Source organism: Theropithecus gelada, chromosome 15, assembly GCF_003255815.1.
Source record: "Theropithecus gelada isolate Dixy chromosome 15, Tgel_1.0, whole genome shotgun sequence".
Classification (NCBI taxonomy): Eukaryota; Metazoa; Chordata; class Mammalia; order Primates; family Cercopithecidae; genus Theropithecus; species Theropithecus gelada.
The window spans coordinates 14,169,391-14,189,008 of record NC_037683.1 but is presented as its reverse complement, the minus strand read 5'-3'; the positions used below and the strand labels follow the sequence as shown (position 1 = coordinate 14,189,008).

Sequence of the window (19,618 nt, the reverse complement as noted above, 5' to 3'; positions counted from 1 at the left end):
GGTTTCACTGTGTTAGCCAGGATGGTCTTGATCTCCTGACCTCATGATCCGTCCGCCTCGGCCTCCCAAAGTGCTGGGATTACAGGCGTGAGCCACTGTGCCCAGCCTACATGTCTATTCTTAGTGACACACTGAACTGGCTGAAAAACGCGAGTAACAAGTAAGATTGAATGCCTGAAAAAAATTAAATGCACGTAGATTAAATGTAGAACTGATTTCAGTTAACAAGTTAAAAAAAAAAAATTAGACCGGGCGCGGTGGCTCAAGCCTGTAATCCCAGCACTTTGGGAGGCCGAGACGGGCGGATCACGAGGTCAGGAGATCGAGACCATCCTGGCTAACAGAGTGAAACCCCGTCTCTACTGAAAAATACAAAAAATTAGCCGGGCGTGGTGGCGGGAGCTTGCAGTGAGCTGAGATCCGGCCACTGCACTCCAGCCTGGGGGACAGAGTGAGACTCCATCTCAAAAAAAAAAAAAAAAAAAAAAAAAAAAAAATTAGACATGACTGGTGTCAGCGGGTTACAATTTATTAAATGATCATTTCTAGCAGTGGACTCTTGCCTCTAATCCCCGCACTTTGGGAGGCCAAGGTGGGCCTATCGGTTGAGTGCAGGAGTTGGAGACCAGCCTGGGCAACATGGTGAAACTCTATCTCTATAAAAAATACAAAAAAATTAGCCAGACATGGTGGCATGTGCTTGTAATTCCAGCTACTCAGGAGGCTGAGGTAAGAGAATCACCTGAGCCCAAGAAGTCGAGGCTGCAGTGAGCTTTGACTGTGCCACTGCACTGCACTCCAGCCTGGGCATCGTGGTGAGACCACGTCTCAAAAAAAAAAAAAAAAGAAAAAAAAAGAAAAAAGGACTCTTTTAAGGATTAACCCTGCTGTTACAGTTTCTAATTCTTGACTGAAAAAACAAACAAAAAAACCCAAAAAACCCAAAACATCTTTAACAATGAAAGTGGCTTCAAAGACCTATATAGGTGTCTCATTACTACTTCCTACTCTAGAAAATTTCCCCAACCTCTTACACCTGTGATCCCAGCACTTTGGGAGGCCGAGGCAGTAGATCACAAGGTCAGGAGATCGAGACCATCCTGGCTAACACAGTGAAACTCTGTCTCTACTAAAAATACAGAAAAATTAGCCAGGTGTGGTGGCAGGCACCTATAGTCCCAGTTACTTGGGAGGCTGAGGCAGGAGAATGGAGTAAACCCAGGAGGCGGAGCTTGCAGTGAACCAAGATCGCACTACTGCACTCCAGCCTAGGTGACAGAGTAAGACTCCATCACAAAAAAAAAGAAAAAGAAAAATTTCCCCCAACCTCTCCTTCAAAAGAACAAAACAAAACAAAGAGAAAATTCCCTTTGTGAACCTTATGAACCTAAGTAGGTTTTTTAGCTGGTTCAGCCCTATATGGATACCCTTTACCAAAATTTTAAAAGATAAAAAAACAGTTCAATGAGAATTTCAATTGCCATAATTTTAAGAGTTTCTTTTATGACAAGAAAACCTTAATCCAACCCATACCTCCATATTTAAGAAGACTGTCATTAATAGCATATGTTTGAGGATTTTTTTTTTTTTCAAGCACAGGTTTCCTTGGGACTTGACTTTTCTATAATTCTTTCCTTATATAAAAATGTTGCCAGGCACAGTGGCTCATGTCTGTAATCCTAGCACTTTGGGAGGCCAGGCAGGAGGATCACTTTGGTCTATGAGCTCAAGACCAGCCTGGGCAACACCGTGAGACCTCATCTCTATTAAAATTTTTTTAAAAATTAGCTGGGCATTGTGGCTCATGCCTGCAGTACCAGCTGCTCAGGAAGCCTAGGGGGGAAAATCATTTGAGCCCAGGAGGTTGAGGCTGCACTGAGCTGTGATTGTGCCACTTCCAGTCTGGGCAACAGAACAACCCCTTGTCTCAAAAAAAGTTAATGTATTCTCTCAGCTTGATAATCGGATTTCTATAGAACAGAAAGTAAACAGTTAACTTGGTGTTTTATGGCAAAAAAATAGTTGATCTAATGATTATTTTAAAACTAAAATGTTTTTCCAATTGTAGACTTGAAATTTCATCTTGTTCATATGTGGGAGCCAGGAATATATTACTTAAGGTACCTGCATGGTGTTATGCAAGCAACGGTATAAGAATAATCAATTTTCCTCATCTACATCTAGCAAAGAGGTTCTCATATATGTTCAATGCTCAGCCTTGAGAAATGCCTTCCTTCCCCACTGCTTCATCTTTAAGTGTTCCTAATATTACCACAGTGTCAATCAGAACCACAGCAGGAAAGAGATGGCCAACTCAAATCAGGCATTTTGAGGATGGTTTAATAAAAGGGCTTATCAAAGCTGTGGGATGGGTAATATAGCCCAAAAGATAATGTGCTGGTAACAGTTGGGCATAAAGGGGCAAAAAGATGAAGAGGTTATAGGAAACCCAGAGAGAGAAAAACTATGTCAAGAAGGCAAACCAAAGGTCCCACTGAAACTGTGACTTTTGGCCATGGGATGCAACTAAGCTGAAGAGACCCCACATGGGGAAAGGTGGGGGAAGAAACTTCCTGACCACATCTTCTTTCACACATGGTTCTTTCAGGGTTCCCCACTGGCTGAACCCAACCGGATGCCAGAGGGCATTTTAAGCCCTGCTGATACAGTCTCTATCAGCGTTCAGGTACGCAGAGAAAGGGAAGAGAGGAGGAGTGCAGAGTATATCAGGAGGGGCAAACAAAAGACATCCTGCACATTCACCAAAAAAGGGGAGGATCTGAGCTTTTCGAGTCAGTATCTAATCATAAACTGTCCTGCTTCCAAGAGGTGGTATAGCAATCAGTATGTTGGTTACTGGATAAAACGTTTTCCAAACCCTAGAGATGAGACCAACAAAAATGAGACAAAAATAAAGATGAACTAACCTTTTCAAGCTGATCCATCTTTTCTGACCATTCCTAAAACAAAACAATACAAAAGTATGGTTTCCAGTGAAGAGCATCTGTAATACCAAGATTTCCAGAAAACAGAACAACCCAACTCTTCCCAGAAAGCAACTAACCAAACAAAACAAAAAAGCCAATTAAAAAAAAATCCATAAACTTGGTTTAAGAAAGGCAAGAGTCACAGCAGTAGAAGAAAATGCACTTTATCTAAGATTCTAGAACAGAATGAATTCATGGATATAAGCCTGCAGATTTTTACTAAGCAGGACACCCAAGAAAAGCCATATCTGCTGTTCTGATGCAGCTTCTCAGCTTGTTCCTGGGAGTTTTGCCATGAGTACTGTTGTTTCTTGGGAGTGGGTAGCTGGGACTAGCTGAGTTGAGTAATTCTGCAAATGATGTTTAGAAATCAATTCCTGAAACTGGGGGAGTAGGGGGGATCTTTTGCAGTCCCTGATCATTACTTTCCTTTACATTTTGATTTTACCAACATGCTTTATGCCATCTGTGTAAATTAAAAGAAAAAGAATCATGCCCCTTATTCACAAACTATAAAATAGTGAGGAAAAAAAAAAACCCATTCGCACAAAAGGCAATATACTGATTGCCTATAATCAGAATCCATGAATTTTAGATTATTTCTTCATTTATATACATTCATACCATAGTTATCCACTAAGTATTGGTAAATGGTATTTTTTCTGACTAGTAAATGTCCTAGATGATGAACAGACACTTTAAAACCAATCAACCAACCCACCTCCTCCAGATGAAATAAATTACACAATTTCTTAAGTGAAACATAACAAGCTGTCTTAATAAATCAAAATTATCATTACAATACATTGATGCTTATCTTAAATTTAAAATGTCATCTATTATTTTGAACAAAATATACTTCATAATTACTGTAATAGCCAGTAACAGAATTATTTTCCTTCCTTGTGGTTATTCATTCAGCATCTTCCAGTGGTTGGTTCTGTTGAGATTATAGGAGTTCCCCTCTGTCCAGCTGGTTGGGATTGAAGAAACGTGGGAACAGAGGTTGGAAGAACTCTGTATACTATGGATTATGACTAGGTTAATAATATCTTCTCCAGGATAAAAGGAAAATGTCTGGGGCTTAGACTTTCAGAGAGGTTTTTAGAGGGCAGAGACCTTTTCTCTTATTTTGGGGCCTGCTATCAGATTACAGATACACTATTTCTCTTCTCAATTTTATGAAACTATACAGATGCAAGGAATGATACTCTCACATTCTGGACACATTTCATGATTAGAACTGTAAAGTTTCTTCACTTTACAAGAAAAGGCCAAAGAAAACCTTAAAGAACTTACAACATTCCTTTTCTCCTAGGCTATAAATATTTTCTGTAGGTTATGTCATGATTTTTGAAGTCATGTCACTAAGTGAAATCTTTCCACTAGTTTTGGGCAGTGCCACATATAAAATACCTGGTCCTTTCTGGCTAATGCCAAAGCCAGTCCTTCTGCCATTTTGGCTCTGTTGGCTTGGAATGTCTCATTCTGCTCTTGAAATTTCCGCATGGAAGCTGTTAACAAAGAGGCTCTATTTGAGATATGAAAATACTTCAGAAACAGCATGACAAATAGCCCATGTGATTATTTTAAAACTGTCACCTAATGAAAAAGGCCAAAGTCACATAAGTGGATTATGGTACTAGGAAAAGCTTGATCCACCTCAACTTTCCAGAAGAATATTTTGGCCTTGGTAACAGACCACAGTGTTTGCTTGTTTGTTTCCTTATTGTTTTTGTTTCTTGTAATAGACAAGTATATATATTTAGAAAGATGCCAAAGGTAACTTCTTAAATGGTACAATGATAGAACACTGAGTTAGGTAGGTTGCCAGAAAACATCAAAGCTGATGCTAAGTGATGGCTACTACCACCTTATCAGAATTAAAAACAAAAACAAAAATCAAAACAAACAAACAAAAAGCCTTGCTTTTACTTTATTTTCCTTAAAAGTTTTTTTAGTACATATCAGCAAAAAAATAACTTTCTACTTCTACTAACATCTTTCTTGGATGGTACCCAAAGAACATATGATTTAGGGCAGACTACATAAAATGTATGCTTTATTGCTGAGGGAGTGATGACAGGGATTTCTCCCAGTTACTCAACACAGCAGTAATGAAGCTGTGGTGAGAAACCATTTCCTAATCCAGACCTAAGGGATAGGTACTAGATTTTATTAAAACCTGAGGGTAGCCTAAATAAAGGGGTCAACTGGATAGAGACAAGCTGATACACCTAATGACCTACTCCTAAGAATCATGCCTTTATAAAGCAACATAAATAAAACTTGTATACTTATAACTTTTAGATCAGCCAAATGTTTTATCAACTTGATTAAGAAGTATACTACTTATAAAATAAAGATTCATGCTTTCAAGAAGGACAAGCTTAACCATATGCTATTGTTTCATTTCAAAAAACTAAAGCTTGAAGAGATTGAAAAAGCAGGAAAAAAATACGTACAATCCTGGTGTTTTTCTAATGCAATTTCAAGCTTCTCTTTTATCTTCTGCAAGTTTCGGACCTGTTCAGCATAGTCTTGGGTGAGGAGGGTGACGCACATACCAGAAATGGACAAACATCAGGAAAGGAAGTTAATTAAACAAAAAAATGAGTGGAAATGATGATGATTTTCTTAACCTGAAAACCACTCCTGTTAAGGAAAGCTAGGCAGACAGCCTCCCATTAACAATGAACAACACAGGAAAACAAGTATAGTACAAATTATCCATGGTGTATAAATGGTGAGTACAAAAAGGCAGGTTTGTTTAGCCTTGATGGAAAACAAGAATTAGGCTTAGCCTAGTGATCAGAAATGTCCTGCTAGGAAAAACACAGATTTATCTCATGACTTAATTTCAAATCTCAGTTTCCACTTCCTCTTCCAGCCTTAGCAGTAGGACAGATCAAAGCGAACTCACTAAACAGCTCACTTACAGTCCACACAACTCAGGAACAGTAGTTAGGGCGATAACAAACACCTTAGGTGCAGCATTGTCTTTATAGTGATAGCACTTAATTCTCTAAAAAAGTGAGCTCCCTTTCTACACAGGAACTTGGTTACCTATGCTATATTAAAAATGTGAATGTCAGAATTAATTATCTAGGTGGCCAAAGAAGATAATTATGGTTTAGTGAAAACATAGACAGTAGCTCAAATCCCAACTCTGTCAGTCCTTAGCTGCGGACCTTAAGCAAATTATTGATCCTGTAGTATTAGTTTCTTCATATATTAAATGATATTAATTGTACCTACCACAAACGATGCATTAGATAATAAGACATTTTACATGCCTTAAGTGCTTTGCACACAGTGCTCAATAAAATGCAGCTGTTATTGTTGTCACTGTGACAATTATTATTACTCATACTAATACTGTAGGACAATACTCAGGACATAGTGGGCCCAATAAATGGCAGCTCTCTTCCCTGTCCCTTCTCTAATGTAAGTCAAGCCCAACTATTCTTCCTACCATATGGGGAAGGTACACATATTATTTTATAACTCTCTCTTCAACATTAAACAAGTGTAAAATTACTTTACCTCTGTTACTGATACTATGTATGGGTAGGAGTAACAGGATAGCAACAATTAAGTTTAAAGCAGATGGAATTAAGACTCTAGCATCAAATAAATCTGGGTTTGGATCCCAGCTCTACCGTTTACTACTTGTAAGGCCTTAACCTTGCTAAGCCTAATAAGGCTCTAGTGAGGACAAAATAATTAGTAGTTGTGAATTATGCTATGAACCTTTGATAGCTACACAAATACAAATACTTCACATACAATGTGGTGAATCCGGGTCTGATAGCTACACAAATATAAATATTTCACATACCACTTGGTGAATTTGGGTCTGCTGTTTTACTCCAATAAAATGGGCATTAAAAGACCAAGGGACGGCCGGGCATGGTGGCTCACGCCTGTAATCCCAGCACTTTGGGAGGCCTAGACAGGTAGATCTTGAGGTCAAGAGATCGAGACCATATTGGCTAACACAGTGAAACCCCGTCTCTGCTAAAAATACAAAAAAAATTAGCTGGGCATGGTGGCAGGTGCCTATAGTCCCAGCTACTAGGGAGGCTGAGGCAGGAGAATGGCATGAACCCGGGAGGCAGAGCTTGCAGTGAGCCAAGATTGCGCCACTGCACTCCAGCCTGGGCAACAGAGCGAGACTCCATCTCAAAAAAAAAAAAAAAAAAAAAAAAGCCAAGGGACAAAAAGACACACAGAAGCCATGAACCACTTTATAGGATGAAGTTTTCCAAACGTATCCACTGGCAGAAACCAAAATAATAACTCACAATTCTATCATGACCATGCCTTCCTCAGGCAAAGGATATAATGGGAGCTATGTAAACTGCACACAAAAGACATAATGAGAGTTACACCTTCTATGCAGGTGCTGAAGTCAGAAATACCATTGAAAAGTGGCCCAAAGACCTACAACGACACTTACACAGGTGGTATGAGCTGCAGGAAGTGGCAACATAGAACCAATCTCTCTCTGGTGCTGATGAATCCAATATCTGTTGGCCATTCCCTTTAAAAACTAACCCTATCCCTTTCCACCTGAAAGCAGGCTATGCTAATGGTGGAAGATGGTCAAATCTATTGTACATACACTATTACCATCTTTTATTTCCATGGCTAGAAACCTCAGGAGCAGAAAAATTTTTTTAATAAACTTTCAAATTCAGTTTTGAATTTACACTATTTAGTACACTAAAAAAAGAAGAGGGTATACTTGCTCCTATCTAAAAAGATCAAAATGATATGTGAAAATAACTATAAAGTCATCCTATATGGCTATTTTATAGGAGAGTCAAGCAAGGCAAGTTTCTCGTGTTTGTTTTTTACAAGTTCTTAGACATACCAGAAAGTCTGGCCTCTAACTTTCGCATCTGTTCATTCCTTCTCAAAAGCTGGGATGAAAGATCTTCTCTGGAGCTGCTTCCATCGGAAGCCTGTTGAGGTAGACACAAGGAAGGTCGAATTCATATATGTGTGAGACCACAGTACTGAGCCAGAAAGTGACAGGTCTACTTTAGGTTTGGTTACACTTCAATTAATTGTAGTCACTGAAAAGCTTCTTAACGTAACTGGGCCTAGTTTCTCTACCTGGAAAGTGGAAGCAATGCTTTCTGCCTCTTAAAGTGAAGGAGAGAGGAGATGCTAAACAGATATATCGTATGTGTACACATGTTATTGAAATAAATAATAGTAAATAGATCCATTATTATAGCAAGTATGTAATACAAAAACTATATTTGCCACGATAAAAAAATCACTTTATCTTTCCAAAAGTAAAGTCCTGGGATAAAGAGGGTGGGAGTTCTGTAGGGATCAAAAGCTGGCCTATGACTATGAATCTTTCACCAATATTGATAAAGTTTCAGTATCTTCATCTATAAAACAAAGGGATGTCAATCTAAAACTCTAATTTGCATCATAGACTTCAGCAGATAATATGCATTCAACAAACCAATATATTAATGAGGCATACATTTTTCCCAAAAAACCAGATTATTTTAAAATAAATGAATACTACTATTACTATGGGCACTGCTTGTGATTGCTAATAACTCAGTTTTTAAAATCTCTTTTACTTTTCATTATAAAATTTTTCAAACTATAGAAAGGGAGAGAAATTGGTCTAATGAACACTTTCCATCTACTTTCACAATTGCTGAAGCTTTGCCTTATTTGTTTCACCAATTTTTATTTTTCTGAAGTAATTTAAATAACAGACATCATTACATTTCATCCTAAATACTCTGATAACTATTTCTAAAAAATAAGGATATTTCTCTTCATAGACAACATATGATTATCATTCCTAACAAAAAATACTAACATCCAGTCCTTAATCATGTTTCCCATTGTATCCCCAAAATGTTTTTAAAGATGATTCAATAATTCACTTCAAATATTCATCTACATGTCCAGCCAACTGCCCATCCAATATGTACCAAGAGTCAGGACACTGGACAGTTAAGAGGAGAGTCTCTGGTGTCAGAAGACCTTGCTTCAGGTTCCAGCTTTACCACTTTCAAGCTGTAAGAACTTAGGCTCATTACTCAACTTCTCTGTGCACTGGTTTCCTCATTTGCAATCTGTGATAACAAATATCATTTGCCTCACAGAGCTGTGAATAGGATTAAGTAAATCAATACTTGTCAAATCCCTAAAACACAGCCTGGCACATATTAGCTTTAATATGTGTCATCTATTACTAGTTGTCTTAGTCTATTTGAGCTGCTATAACGAAATGCCATAAAGCGTGTGACTTATAAACAACAGAAATGTATTTCTCACAGTTCTGGAGTCTGGGAAGTCCAAAATTAAGGTGCCAGCAGATTGGGTGTCTAGTGAGGACCCACTTTCTGGTTCATACATGACACCTTCTAGCTGTGCCCTCACATGGTGGAAGGGGCAAAGCAGCTTTCTGGGGCCTCTTTTGTAAGGGCACTAATCCCATTCATGAGGGTTCCTCCCTCATGAGCTAATCATCTCGGAGACGATTCACCTCCTCATTCCATTGCTCTGGTGATTAGGTTTCAATATATCAATTTTTGGGGACACAAACATTCAGACCACAGCACTAGCAGTATAAGAAGCTGTTATGATTATTACTGTTAGTGAGACATAGAATGTCTCATTACTGTGCTAAGCACTAGGAATAGTGGTGAAACAAAGAGCTCCTATCCAAAATAACAGCAGCAGCAGCTAATTGTAAAATGCTTAGAGCCAGATTCCATGCTAAGTGCTTTACATCCTAAGCAGAAGAACTGACATTACAGGCCTCAGACTGTTGTCCTTAGAAAGGCCTGCTTTTAAGGTTGGTCCTTGCCTGGCATCTGGGAACTTAGGCTTTGGGAGGGTTCCCATTATTCTGTTAAGAATGGCTCATTGTGCCTAAAATGTTTGTGCAAAAATATGGTTTATGCTGAATACCTGGTTTCCTTCTGGAGTCTGGATTATTTATTTATTTATTTATTTATTTATTTATTTATTTAGACAGAGTCTTGCTCTGTCACCCAGGCTGGAGTGCAGTGGTACAATGTTGGCTCACTGTAACCTCTGCCTCCTGGGTTCAAGCGATTCTCCTGGGCCTCCTGAGTAGCTGGGACTACAGGTGTGTGCCACCATGCCCAGCTAATATTTGTATTTTTAGTAGAGACAGGGTTTTGCCATGTTGGCCAGGCTGCTCTCAAACTCCTGACCTCAACTGATCCACCCGCCTTGGTCTCCCAAAGTGCTGGGATTACAGGTGTGAGACACCCCACCTGGCCCAGAGTCTGGAATTTTGATACACAGTAGGCAGAGGGTGTTCACACGACCAGTACCCAATAAAAATCCTGGACACTGAGTCTCTAATGAGCTTCCCTGGTAGACATTTTACATGTGATGTCACAACTCATTGCTGGGAGAATGGAGCGTGTCCTATGTTACTCCACTGGGAGAAGAATCTTGGAAGCCTGCACCTGTTTCCTCCAAGCTTTGCCCCATGCACGTTTTCCCTTTGCTGACTCTGTTTTAGATCCTTTCACTGTAATAAATTACAGCAGTGAGTAAAACTGTATGCTGAGTCTTGTGAGTCCTCCTAGTGAATAATCAAATCTGGGGATGATCTTGGGCATCCTTGACACACATATTTTAATAAAGATAGATAGAGTTCCTATCCCCATTTTATAGATGTGGAAAATAAGGAAAGAAAAAAATGAAGAAACTTGCCCAAAGTCACATAAAAATAATAGAGCAGATATGGCTCTATAACCCGACCTGAGTTCCTAAGGGCTACACTTCCCTTATCGCCTTTCATGAAACTCCCAGTTCAGTGGAAGAGACAAACAAGCAAATCATCAATAATAATGCAATACAGTAGGTGCTATTACAGAGGTTAGCAGAAGACAAGGCACCAAACAGCCAGCAGGGGTAAAGGAGAGAGGGCTGCCAGAGGAGAAGGTCAGGTCAAGGGAGTTTCCTGGAAGTAACATGTAAGCTGAGTCTTAAGACACACAACAGTCTGGAAGAGGAATGCAGGAGTGAAAGGGGAGACAAGACATTCTAGAGAGAGGAAACAGCATGTGCAAAAATTGTAGGCATGAAAGAATGTGGTACATTCTAGAAAGTGCAACAAATTCAATCTGGCTGTAGCACAGGGTGTAGGAAAGTACAGTGAGAAAATGCTGGTCAAATAAACTGAGACAAGACCATGACAGTTTACCATTATGCTATAATAATGGGTTTGTACTTCATCCTGAAAATGATGGGGAAGCCCCTGAGTTTTATGAGTCTTTTTTTTTTTTTTTTTTTGAGAGGGAGTCTCGCGCTGTCGCCCAGGCTGGAGTGCAGTGGCGGGATCTCGGCTCACTGCAAGCTCCGCCTCCCAGGTTCACGCCATTGTCCTGCCTCAGCCTCCTGAGTAGCTGGGACTACAGGCGCCCGCCACCGCGCCCGGCTAATTTTTTGTGTTTTTAGTAGAGACGGGGTTTCACTGTGGTCTCGATCTCCTGACCTTGTGATCCGCCCGCCTCGGCCTCCCAAAGTGCTGGGATTACAGGCGTGAGCCACCGCGCCCGGCCTATGAGTCTTAAGTACTGGAGAGACATCAACAGATCTGCTTTTAGAAAGATCACTTTGGGCTGCGCACAGCCGCTAGCGCCTGCAGTCCCAGTATTTTGGGAGGTCAAGGTGGGCAGATTGTTTGAGCCCAGGAATTCAAGACCAGCCTAAGCAACATGGCAAAACTCCGTCTCTACAAAAAATGCAAAAATTAGCTGGGTGTGGTGGTACGTGACTGTTGTGCCAACTACTCAAGAGGCTGAAATGGGAGAATCGCTTGAGCCCACGAGGTTAAGGCTGCAGTGGGCTGTGATCTCGCCACTGCACTCCAGCCTGGGTGAAAGAAAGAGACCCCTGTCTCAAAGAAAACAAAAGGTCACTTTGGGGATAGGGAACCCAGATAGACTACAACATTTGTCCCAGAAAGAAAGGCAGTCTGAAATCAAATGATAGTATAGGTTGAGTATCTCTTACCCAAACAGTTTTGGATTCGAAGTGTTTTGGAGTTAGGATTTTTTCACATTTTGGAATGTCTGCATATACATAATTAATAATTTGGGGATGGGACCCAAGTATAAACACAAAATTATGTTCCATATACATTTTATACACATAGCCTGAACATAATTTTCTATAATATTTTAAATAATATGCATTAAACAAATTTGTGTTAAGTATTTATGTGTAGAATTTTCCACTTGTAGCCATTTTGGCGCTCAAAAAGTTTAAGATTTTGGAGTATTTCAGATTTCAAATTTTCAGATTACAGATGCTTAACCTGTGCTAGTAAATGTAATACTAGAAGATGGAGTAGAGAGGCAAGTTTGAGACATTTAAGAAATGAAAGCTGCCTGTAATCCTAGCACTTTGGGAGGCTGAGGTGGGCAGATTGCCTGAGCTCAGGAGTTCGAGACCAGCCTGGGCAACACGGTGAAACCTCATCTCTATTAAAAATACAAAAAATTAGCCGAGTATGGCGGCATGCACCTGTAGTCCCAGTTACTTGGGAGGCGGAGGCAGGAGAATTGCTTGAACCCAGGGTCCAGCCTGGGAGACAGAGTGAGACTCTGTCTCCAAAAAAAAAAATAGAAAAAAAGAAATAGAAGCCATTATACATGGTGACTGATTGGACATCAAGAAGTGAAAGGAGGGAAGAGTCTAAAATACCTCCAAAGTTTCTGGCTGGTGACTTGGGAAGATGAAGGTGCACGTTTGGAGATGGAAATGATGAATTCAATTTTGTTCATTTAGAATTTGAGATGCCACAGAGGAGGCATCTGTTTGGAGAAATATATGCAGTTGGGTATAAGGGTCTGGAGACAGGAACTGAGGATCAGGCTGTATTAAGTTCAAAACTTGAGAAATCCCAAAATAAAGTACTTCCTGAATCCAGGTCAATCTCTGTATTTGGGATACATTACTAAATAAATGACTTCATTTAGCATGTCAAAATGAAGGCAAAGCAGGTCCTTCTGTCACAGAACCCAGCCTTAAAACTACATCCTTCAGCCCGATGTTCAAATGTGTGCTTATATTTCCTCTAAAATATAGGAACCAGTGATAATGTAGACCCGGTAATCTTATTGCTCCATCCCGATAACCTAATAGCTTCTGCCATGTAATCTGACCTGGGATCCAGGCAGTATAAGAAAGCAGGAGGAAGACTCATCTGACCATGGAAACAACTCAAATGTCTATCGCCAGGAGAAGACAGAGATAAAATGTGGCCTTTTCTAAAGCTGGGATCTTTTTTTTTTTTTTTAAATCTTTAGAGACAAGAGTCTCGCTCTGTTGCATAGGTGGGAGTACAGTGGCACGATCATAGCTCACTACAATCTCAAACTCCTGGGCTCAAGTGATCCTCTTGCCTCTGCCTCTCAAAAAGCTAGGACTACAGGCATACCACCACCAACCTGGTTAATTAAAAAAAAAAAACAACTTTTGTAGAGATGCGGACTTGCTATGTTGCCCAGGCTGGTCTTGAACTTCTGGCCTCAAGCAATCCTTCTGCCTTAGCTTCCCAAAGCACTAGGATTACAGGCATGAGCTTCTGTGCCCAGCCTGGAATCTTATACAGCAGTAAAAACAAATGAACCACAGCTTCCTATAACATGGATGCATTTTATAAGCATGTTGAATTAAATTTTAAAAAAGGAAATCCAAGAAGTCTACAGTGTGCAACTTTTATAACTTCAAAACCAAGCAGTATTAAATAATAAATTATTTATGAATACATACATATCTGGTAAGATATTTTAAAAAGCAAGTGAATGAAAAATACAAAATTTAGAATAGTGGTTATGCTAGCCTAAATTGGGTAGAGGAAATTGGAAGAAGCATATAAGTGGCTTAACAGAATTGATAATGTTCTATTTTTCAGATGAGTGATAGATTTACTTTATGCTTTATACTTTACATATATATTATATACATTCATTTATACATATCAAGCATTATAAATGAGTTTTAAAGAAATTTATTGCCAAGTGTTGGTGGCCCACCCCTATAATCCCAGCACTTTGGGAGACTAAGAAGGGAGGATCATGACGTCAGGAGTTCGAGACCAGCCTGGCCAACATAGTGAAACCCTGTCTCTACTGAATATACAAAAATTAGCTGGACGTGGTGGCAGGTGCCTGTAGTTCCAGCTACTCAGGAGGCTGAGGCAGGAGAATCACTTAAACCCGGGAGGTGGAGATTGCAGTGAGCCGAGATTGCGCCGCTGCACTCCAGCCTAGGTGACAGAGCGGGACTCCATCTCAAGAACAAAAACCAAAAACCAAAAACCAAAAAAAATTATCCCGGGCATGGTGGTGGGCACCTGTAGTTCCAGCTACTTGGGAGGCTGAGGCAGGAGAATTGCTTGAACCTAGGAGGTAGAGATTGCAGTGAGCTGAGATCATGCCACTGCACTCCAGCCTGGGTGACACAGTGAGACTCTGTCTCAAATAAAAAGAAAAAAAGAAATTTATCTAACTTAAGAGGATCCTGTCATATGCAAAAGCCACACTTTATTTTTTAAGCATGACATTTCCCTAATATAGCAACATCTTCATTTTTTGAAATCTTATAGCCACAAATGTATTTTACTAATAAGAAACATATTGTAGGCCAGGCATGGTGGCTCACACCTGTAATACCAGCACTTTGGGAGGCCAAGGCGGGCGGATCGCCTGAGCTCAGGAGTTTGAGACCACCCTGGGCAACATGGTGAAAACCTGTCTCTAAGAAAATACAAAAAATTAGCCAGGCATGGTGGAGTACACCTGTAGTCTCAGCTACTCTGGAGGCTGAGGCACAAGAATTGCTTGAGCCCCAGAGGCAGAGGTTGCAGTGAACTGAGATCAGGCCACAGCACTCCACCTTAGGCTACTGAGTGAGAGTCCATCTCAAAAAAAAAGAAAGAAAAAGAAAAAAAGAAACATACTGTAATCACTGTTGCCATCTTTCCATCAACCTTCCCAATACAACAATGCACTCTGGCTAACTCCTTACCACAACTCAGAGACCTTGTTAAGCAGCAATGACTTAGTTGTTATATAAGTATATATGTCTGCAATGAAAACAGGCCCAGACATTTTCAGAAATGAAATGCAAAAGAAGATGTACAAGGTATACAGATGGAAAAACAGTACAAGAGGACACTGGAGAGAATATGAAGAGGAATTCACAGAAAAATAAGGAAAAAAAAAGAGTACCTTAACATTTACAAACCAAACATTAACAAAAAGGTACCTCAGAGTAAGAAGAATCAGATGTACAGGCTCTTATATAGCTACAAATCATGAAAGGTATGAAATAATCAAGCAATTTAAAATATTTATTGGAAGAATTCCCTGCAAAAGTATATTTCTTAAGTAAAGATACTTACAAAGTCATCTCCTGAGTCAGCTCCCATTGAGGCAACTGATTCCTTGCTCACAGACCGTGGGATCCTAGTAGCACCTCCTGGTCTCTGAGCAACAGCAGTCTCTTCTGCAATTTTCTTCTTCAGTTTTGCAAACATGTTTGCTGTGTGGCTATCCGGCACGGATGATGAGCTCTCAGTAGTCCTGGTGCCTGTGTTTAGGAATCAGACACAGGTGCCTACAAAGTTTCAGACATCCAAGCTAGCTGCATTCCCACTTAAATGTGGGCCAAGGGCTTATGGCAACACAGGATCTATAAACCAGATGAAAGGGACAGTTCAAAAGTTAAACACTGGAAAGATTTCACATCTCAGTTGTTAAGTTTTAGATTTCAAAATTAAGTTTCATAATTTACATGTACACTTATAGAACACAATTACTAAACATTTAAAAAGCACTCAGGTGCTTCATATGCATATAAGATGAAGAAATCCAGTCTCAAGGAGATGTAGTAATCTATCAAAGATTGTGTGGCTAAGTGGCAGGGCTGGTATTTGAACAGAGGACTCTCATTCACAAATCTCTGTTTTTTTTTTTTTTAATTACACCATGTTGAGTATGACATATAACACATTTGGTAAAATTTCCCAGAGCAGACATCAACATCACATATTCGTGACTTAATGATTTCAAATCCTTCCTCCAATAAGCTTAACTACAGTTTAGTGTTATTTTTTTAAGTTGAAGGCAAAAACGCATGTAATTCGATTCATATGTAATCCAATATCCAATACGTAATTCAATATGTAAAAGGTGTAATATCCTACTGTTTCAGGGTGGTTTGCAATCAACTGTCCAATAGGAAAAGCTGGTAACAGAAAAAAGACGACAAGCCAGACAACTCTGTTGTATAGGTATCTGACATCCTTGAACATTTTCTGGAGACGCTGTGTGGTTCTGAGTTTGATAAAATTACCTCCAATCAGTTTCTTTTCTTTTTCTTTTTTTTTTTGAGATGGAGTTTCTTTCTTGTTGCCCAGGCTGGAGTGCAATGGCATGATCTCGGCTCACTGCAACCTCCACCTCCCGGGTTCAAGTGATTCTCCTGCCTCAGCCTCCCGAGCAGCTGGGATTACAGGCATGCGCCATCACGCCCGGCTTATTTTGTATTTTTAGTAGAGATGAGGTTTCTCCGTGTTGGTCAGGCTGGTCTCAAACTCTTGACCTCAGGTGATCCACCTGCCTCGGCCTTCTGAAGTGCTGGGATTACAGGTGTGAGCCACTGCACCCAGCCTGTTTCTTTTCTTCAGAATGTTTGACATGATATTCAAAGAAAGATTCAAAAATCTTTTCCTCCCAATGGTGTATAAAACACTAATATTCTGGTTCCAACCTTAACTTTCCATGTTTTGTGGAGGACACCTAAGCTCTGCTCTGAGATACACAAATGCCATCTTACCACTTCAGATCCTCCATTAAGTCTGTACAATTCTTCAGAAACTTTACTTTCAATGTCTGTAAACCACTTACTCACCTGGCTTATCTACTAGATTTAAAACAGCTTGGAGGTCAAAGCATTCTGTCCTGCATGAAGACAAAATAAAATTCATTGGATATTTCTTTTCAAGTGTATGGCCGAAATGTTGGGTGGGGATGGGGAGAAGTAGTGAAGGAAGAGGGACAAAAGAAGGATTAAAGGGGGTAAGAAAACCTGTCACAACTCTCAGTGGGATACCCTCCCTAACCCTGATCTCCTATGAATTTGTTATTTGCCTAAGAGTGTCACTTACAAGCGCACAGAACAGAATTGATCACCACAGCGGGTGCCTAAACTCATCTCTCCCTGGGAGCCCTAAGCAAAACAATTTGAATGAGGTTAAGTTTTCCTGGGGCCAGTATTTATTTCTCAGTTGATTACTATACTCACACACTGTTTACCTGGCCAGACCCTGGACTGTCTAGTCACGGATTCGTACTGAGAAAAAGCAAAGCAAAATTGGGTAAAGACAGATGCCTAACTCCCAGGGAGGCAGGCAGGTGCCTGCCACGGCAGTTTGGATCTCACTCCCTCAGGCTCCCTCCAGCCCCGCCCGTGCTTGGACTGTCAAAGAAAGGAAGGATCCAACATCTCTCCCATTTGACAGCAGAGAAACTGAGCCCCAGAGAGGAGCGACTTGTCCAAGGTCGCGCAGGGAGGAATCCCAGAATCCTAGGCTCCAGACTCCCAGGCCGGGGCAGCCCGCCTCCGCCCCCACTCTCACCCTTTCAGCACCCCGGTGCCGCCCCCCGCCTTGGGGCTTGGGCAACCCTGACCGGGCCGCTGTGGGGACAGACAGAGGCCACCGGGAGAATAAGGGGCCTACTCGCATTCCCGGAGTCCTGGCCCGCGCACCTGCCTCTCTCTGGGCAGCCAGCAAAGCCCCGCCTCCGGGGCCTCTCGTGAGCCCCGGACCGCGTCACCAGCCCCCACCGCCCGGCTGGAGAGCCGAGCAGCGACCCGGAACCGCACGTCTCCCAGCGCGCCGGAAGTGACTGCGCGAGGGAGTTGGTCCGACGCGCGCATGCGCCCGTGCGCGGCCTTTGGCGGCTACTGTTCTAACCTCTGGGCGGCGGTTGGGCCGGAACGGCTGGAGTGCGCGAGTGCCTAGCCGGGCGCTCTGTCAGCTCAGTTCGCCACGTCAACGAGCGGCCAGAGCCGCAGATGATGACTGAGTCTCCGAGGCCTCTCTTGGTCTTTTTCTATTTTAACAGGGGCGTGTGCAGAGCGTGGTAAGTGGGAGGGGCTTCGTGTCAAAAGTGAAAGAACCAGTCAGTGCCACAGGCCCCGCTGCGCTGTGCTGGCTACAAACCCGGCGCGGGCTGCGCTGCTTGGCCAGACGCCCCCCGTGCCGCCCGGTCCCGCCGCACCCTAGGCAGCTGCCTTGCCACTGTGTGACCCGGGAAGTCTGCGCCTCCATCTTCACTCAGAAGGCAGTAGCTCCAGAAACTAGTCCTTATACCTTGAGACCAGTTTTTAAACTTTGGCGCCTGTCACCTCCTGTAGATGATACCTTTTATATCGCAACCGAGTACATAACGTCCAGCAGAACGACGTTCTTATTATGTAATGCACTTAAAAACGCTAGTGGCAGCTCACTATATTGGATTAGCTTCACCATCCGCTGCTGGGCCGTCTCCTTTCTCCTTAGGAAGAAAGTTCAAAGCATCAAAAGTGCCCGGCGCGCGCTCCTGTGGTCCCAGCTACTCGGAAGACCGAGTTGGGAGGATCTCTGGGTCCGGGGCTTCGAGACCAGCCTGGGCACCGCGGCGAGACTCCGTGTCTTTAAGTAAATAGCAATCATACAGGCAGTAGGAAAAGAAAAAAACAAAACAGGAAAAACTGTCTTGTTCTAAGTCACATTCCAGGCCGGGCGCGGTGGTTCACCCGAGGTCAGGAGTTCAGACCAGCCTAACATGGCGAAACCCCGTCTCTACTAAAATTACAAAATTAACCGGGCTTTGTGGCCCATGCCTCGAATCCGAATTACTTGGGAGGCGGAGGCAGGAGAATCGCTTGAACCTGGGAGGTGGAGGTTGCAGTGAGCCAAGATTGCGCCATTGCACTCCAGCTTGGGCAACAAGAGTGAAACTGTCTCAAACAAAAAGTCACGGTCCACATCAGTAACCTAAGTCAGGTCCCTGAACTCGTCAGTGCCAAGCCAGCCATTCCACTTTAAGTACTCTGGTTCCATCCCCAGACTTTACACCAGCCCAAGAGTAAGCAGATTCCACCCAATTCTTCAACAGCCCCTTCCTTCGCGTGTTCCAGGAGCAGGGCACGGAAAAACCAAAACCAGGATTCAGACATTTACAAACTAACAAGAAGCATCAACCCCAAGATAGTTCAAAGCCTTTGAGATATGTGAATGAAGCAAACCCTAACAGTTCAGCTGTCAATACCGAAAAAGTACCAAAAACTTTAAGCAAATAATGTTTATTTTTATATTGATGATACACTTAATATATATGTGGATTCAAGATACAAAATTCATGTACAGGAGTTCACACCTGATGAATGTAGACACATTCCTAGAGAACATTTATCAATGTGAAAATTTCTTTAATACACTGACAACAAAAATCAAATATTCTCTAATCTCGTTATTCAATAAACATCAAAACATTTCAGTTTTCATCCTCTAGTATTGAAGTGCCCTCAAGGTGGTAGGCACT

General features: G+C 41.6%; 1 protein-coding gene across 1 annotated transcript in view; it reads right to left on the bottom strand.

Moving 5' to 3' along the window:
• Positions 1 to 17,942, bottom strand: part of GOLGA1 (golgin A1) — a 65,692-nt gene extending 47,750 nt beyond the window's left edge. Inside the window, exons 1-7 of the mRNA XM_025359816.1 lie at positions 17,799 to 17,942; positions 16,941 to 16,990; positions 15,430 to 15,719; positions 7,867 to 7,957; positions 5,453 to 5,527; positions 4,404 to 4,501; positions 2,928 to 2,960 (exon numbers count right to left, since the gene is read on the bottom strand). Of these exons, the coding sequence (XP_025215601.1) occupies positions 2,928 to 2,960; positions 4,404 to 4,501; positions 5,453 to 5,527; positions 7,867 to 7,957; positions 15,430 to 15,564 (432 nt within the window). The 5' untranslated portion in view covers positions 15,565 to 15,719; positions 16,941 to 16,990; positions 17,799 to 17,942. The remainder of the gene's footprint in view (positions 1 to 2,927; positions 2,961 to 4,403; positions 4,502 to 5,452; positions 5,528 to 7,866; positions 7,958 to 15,429; positions 15,720 to 16,940; positions 16,991 to 17,798) is intronic.
• Between the last annotated feature and the right edge of the window lie 1,676 nt (positions 17,943 to 19,618).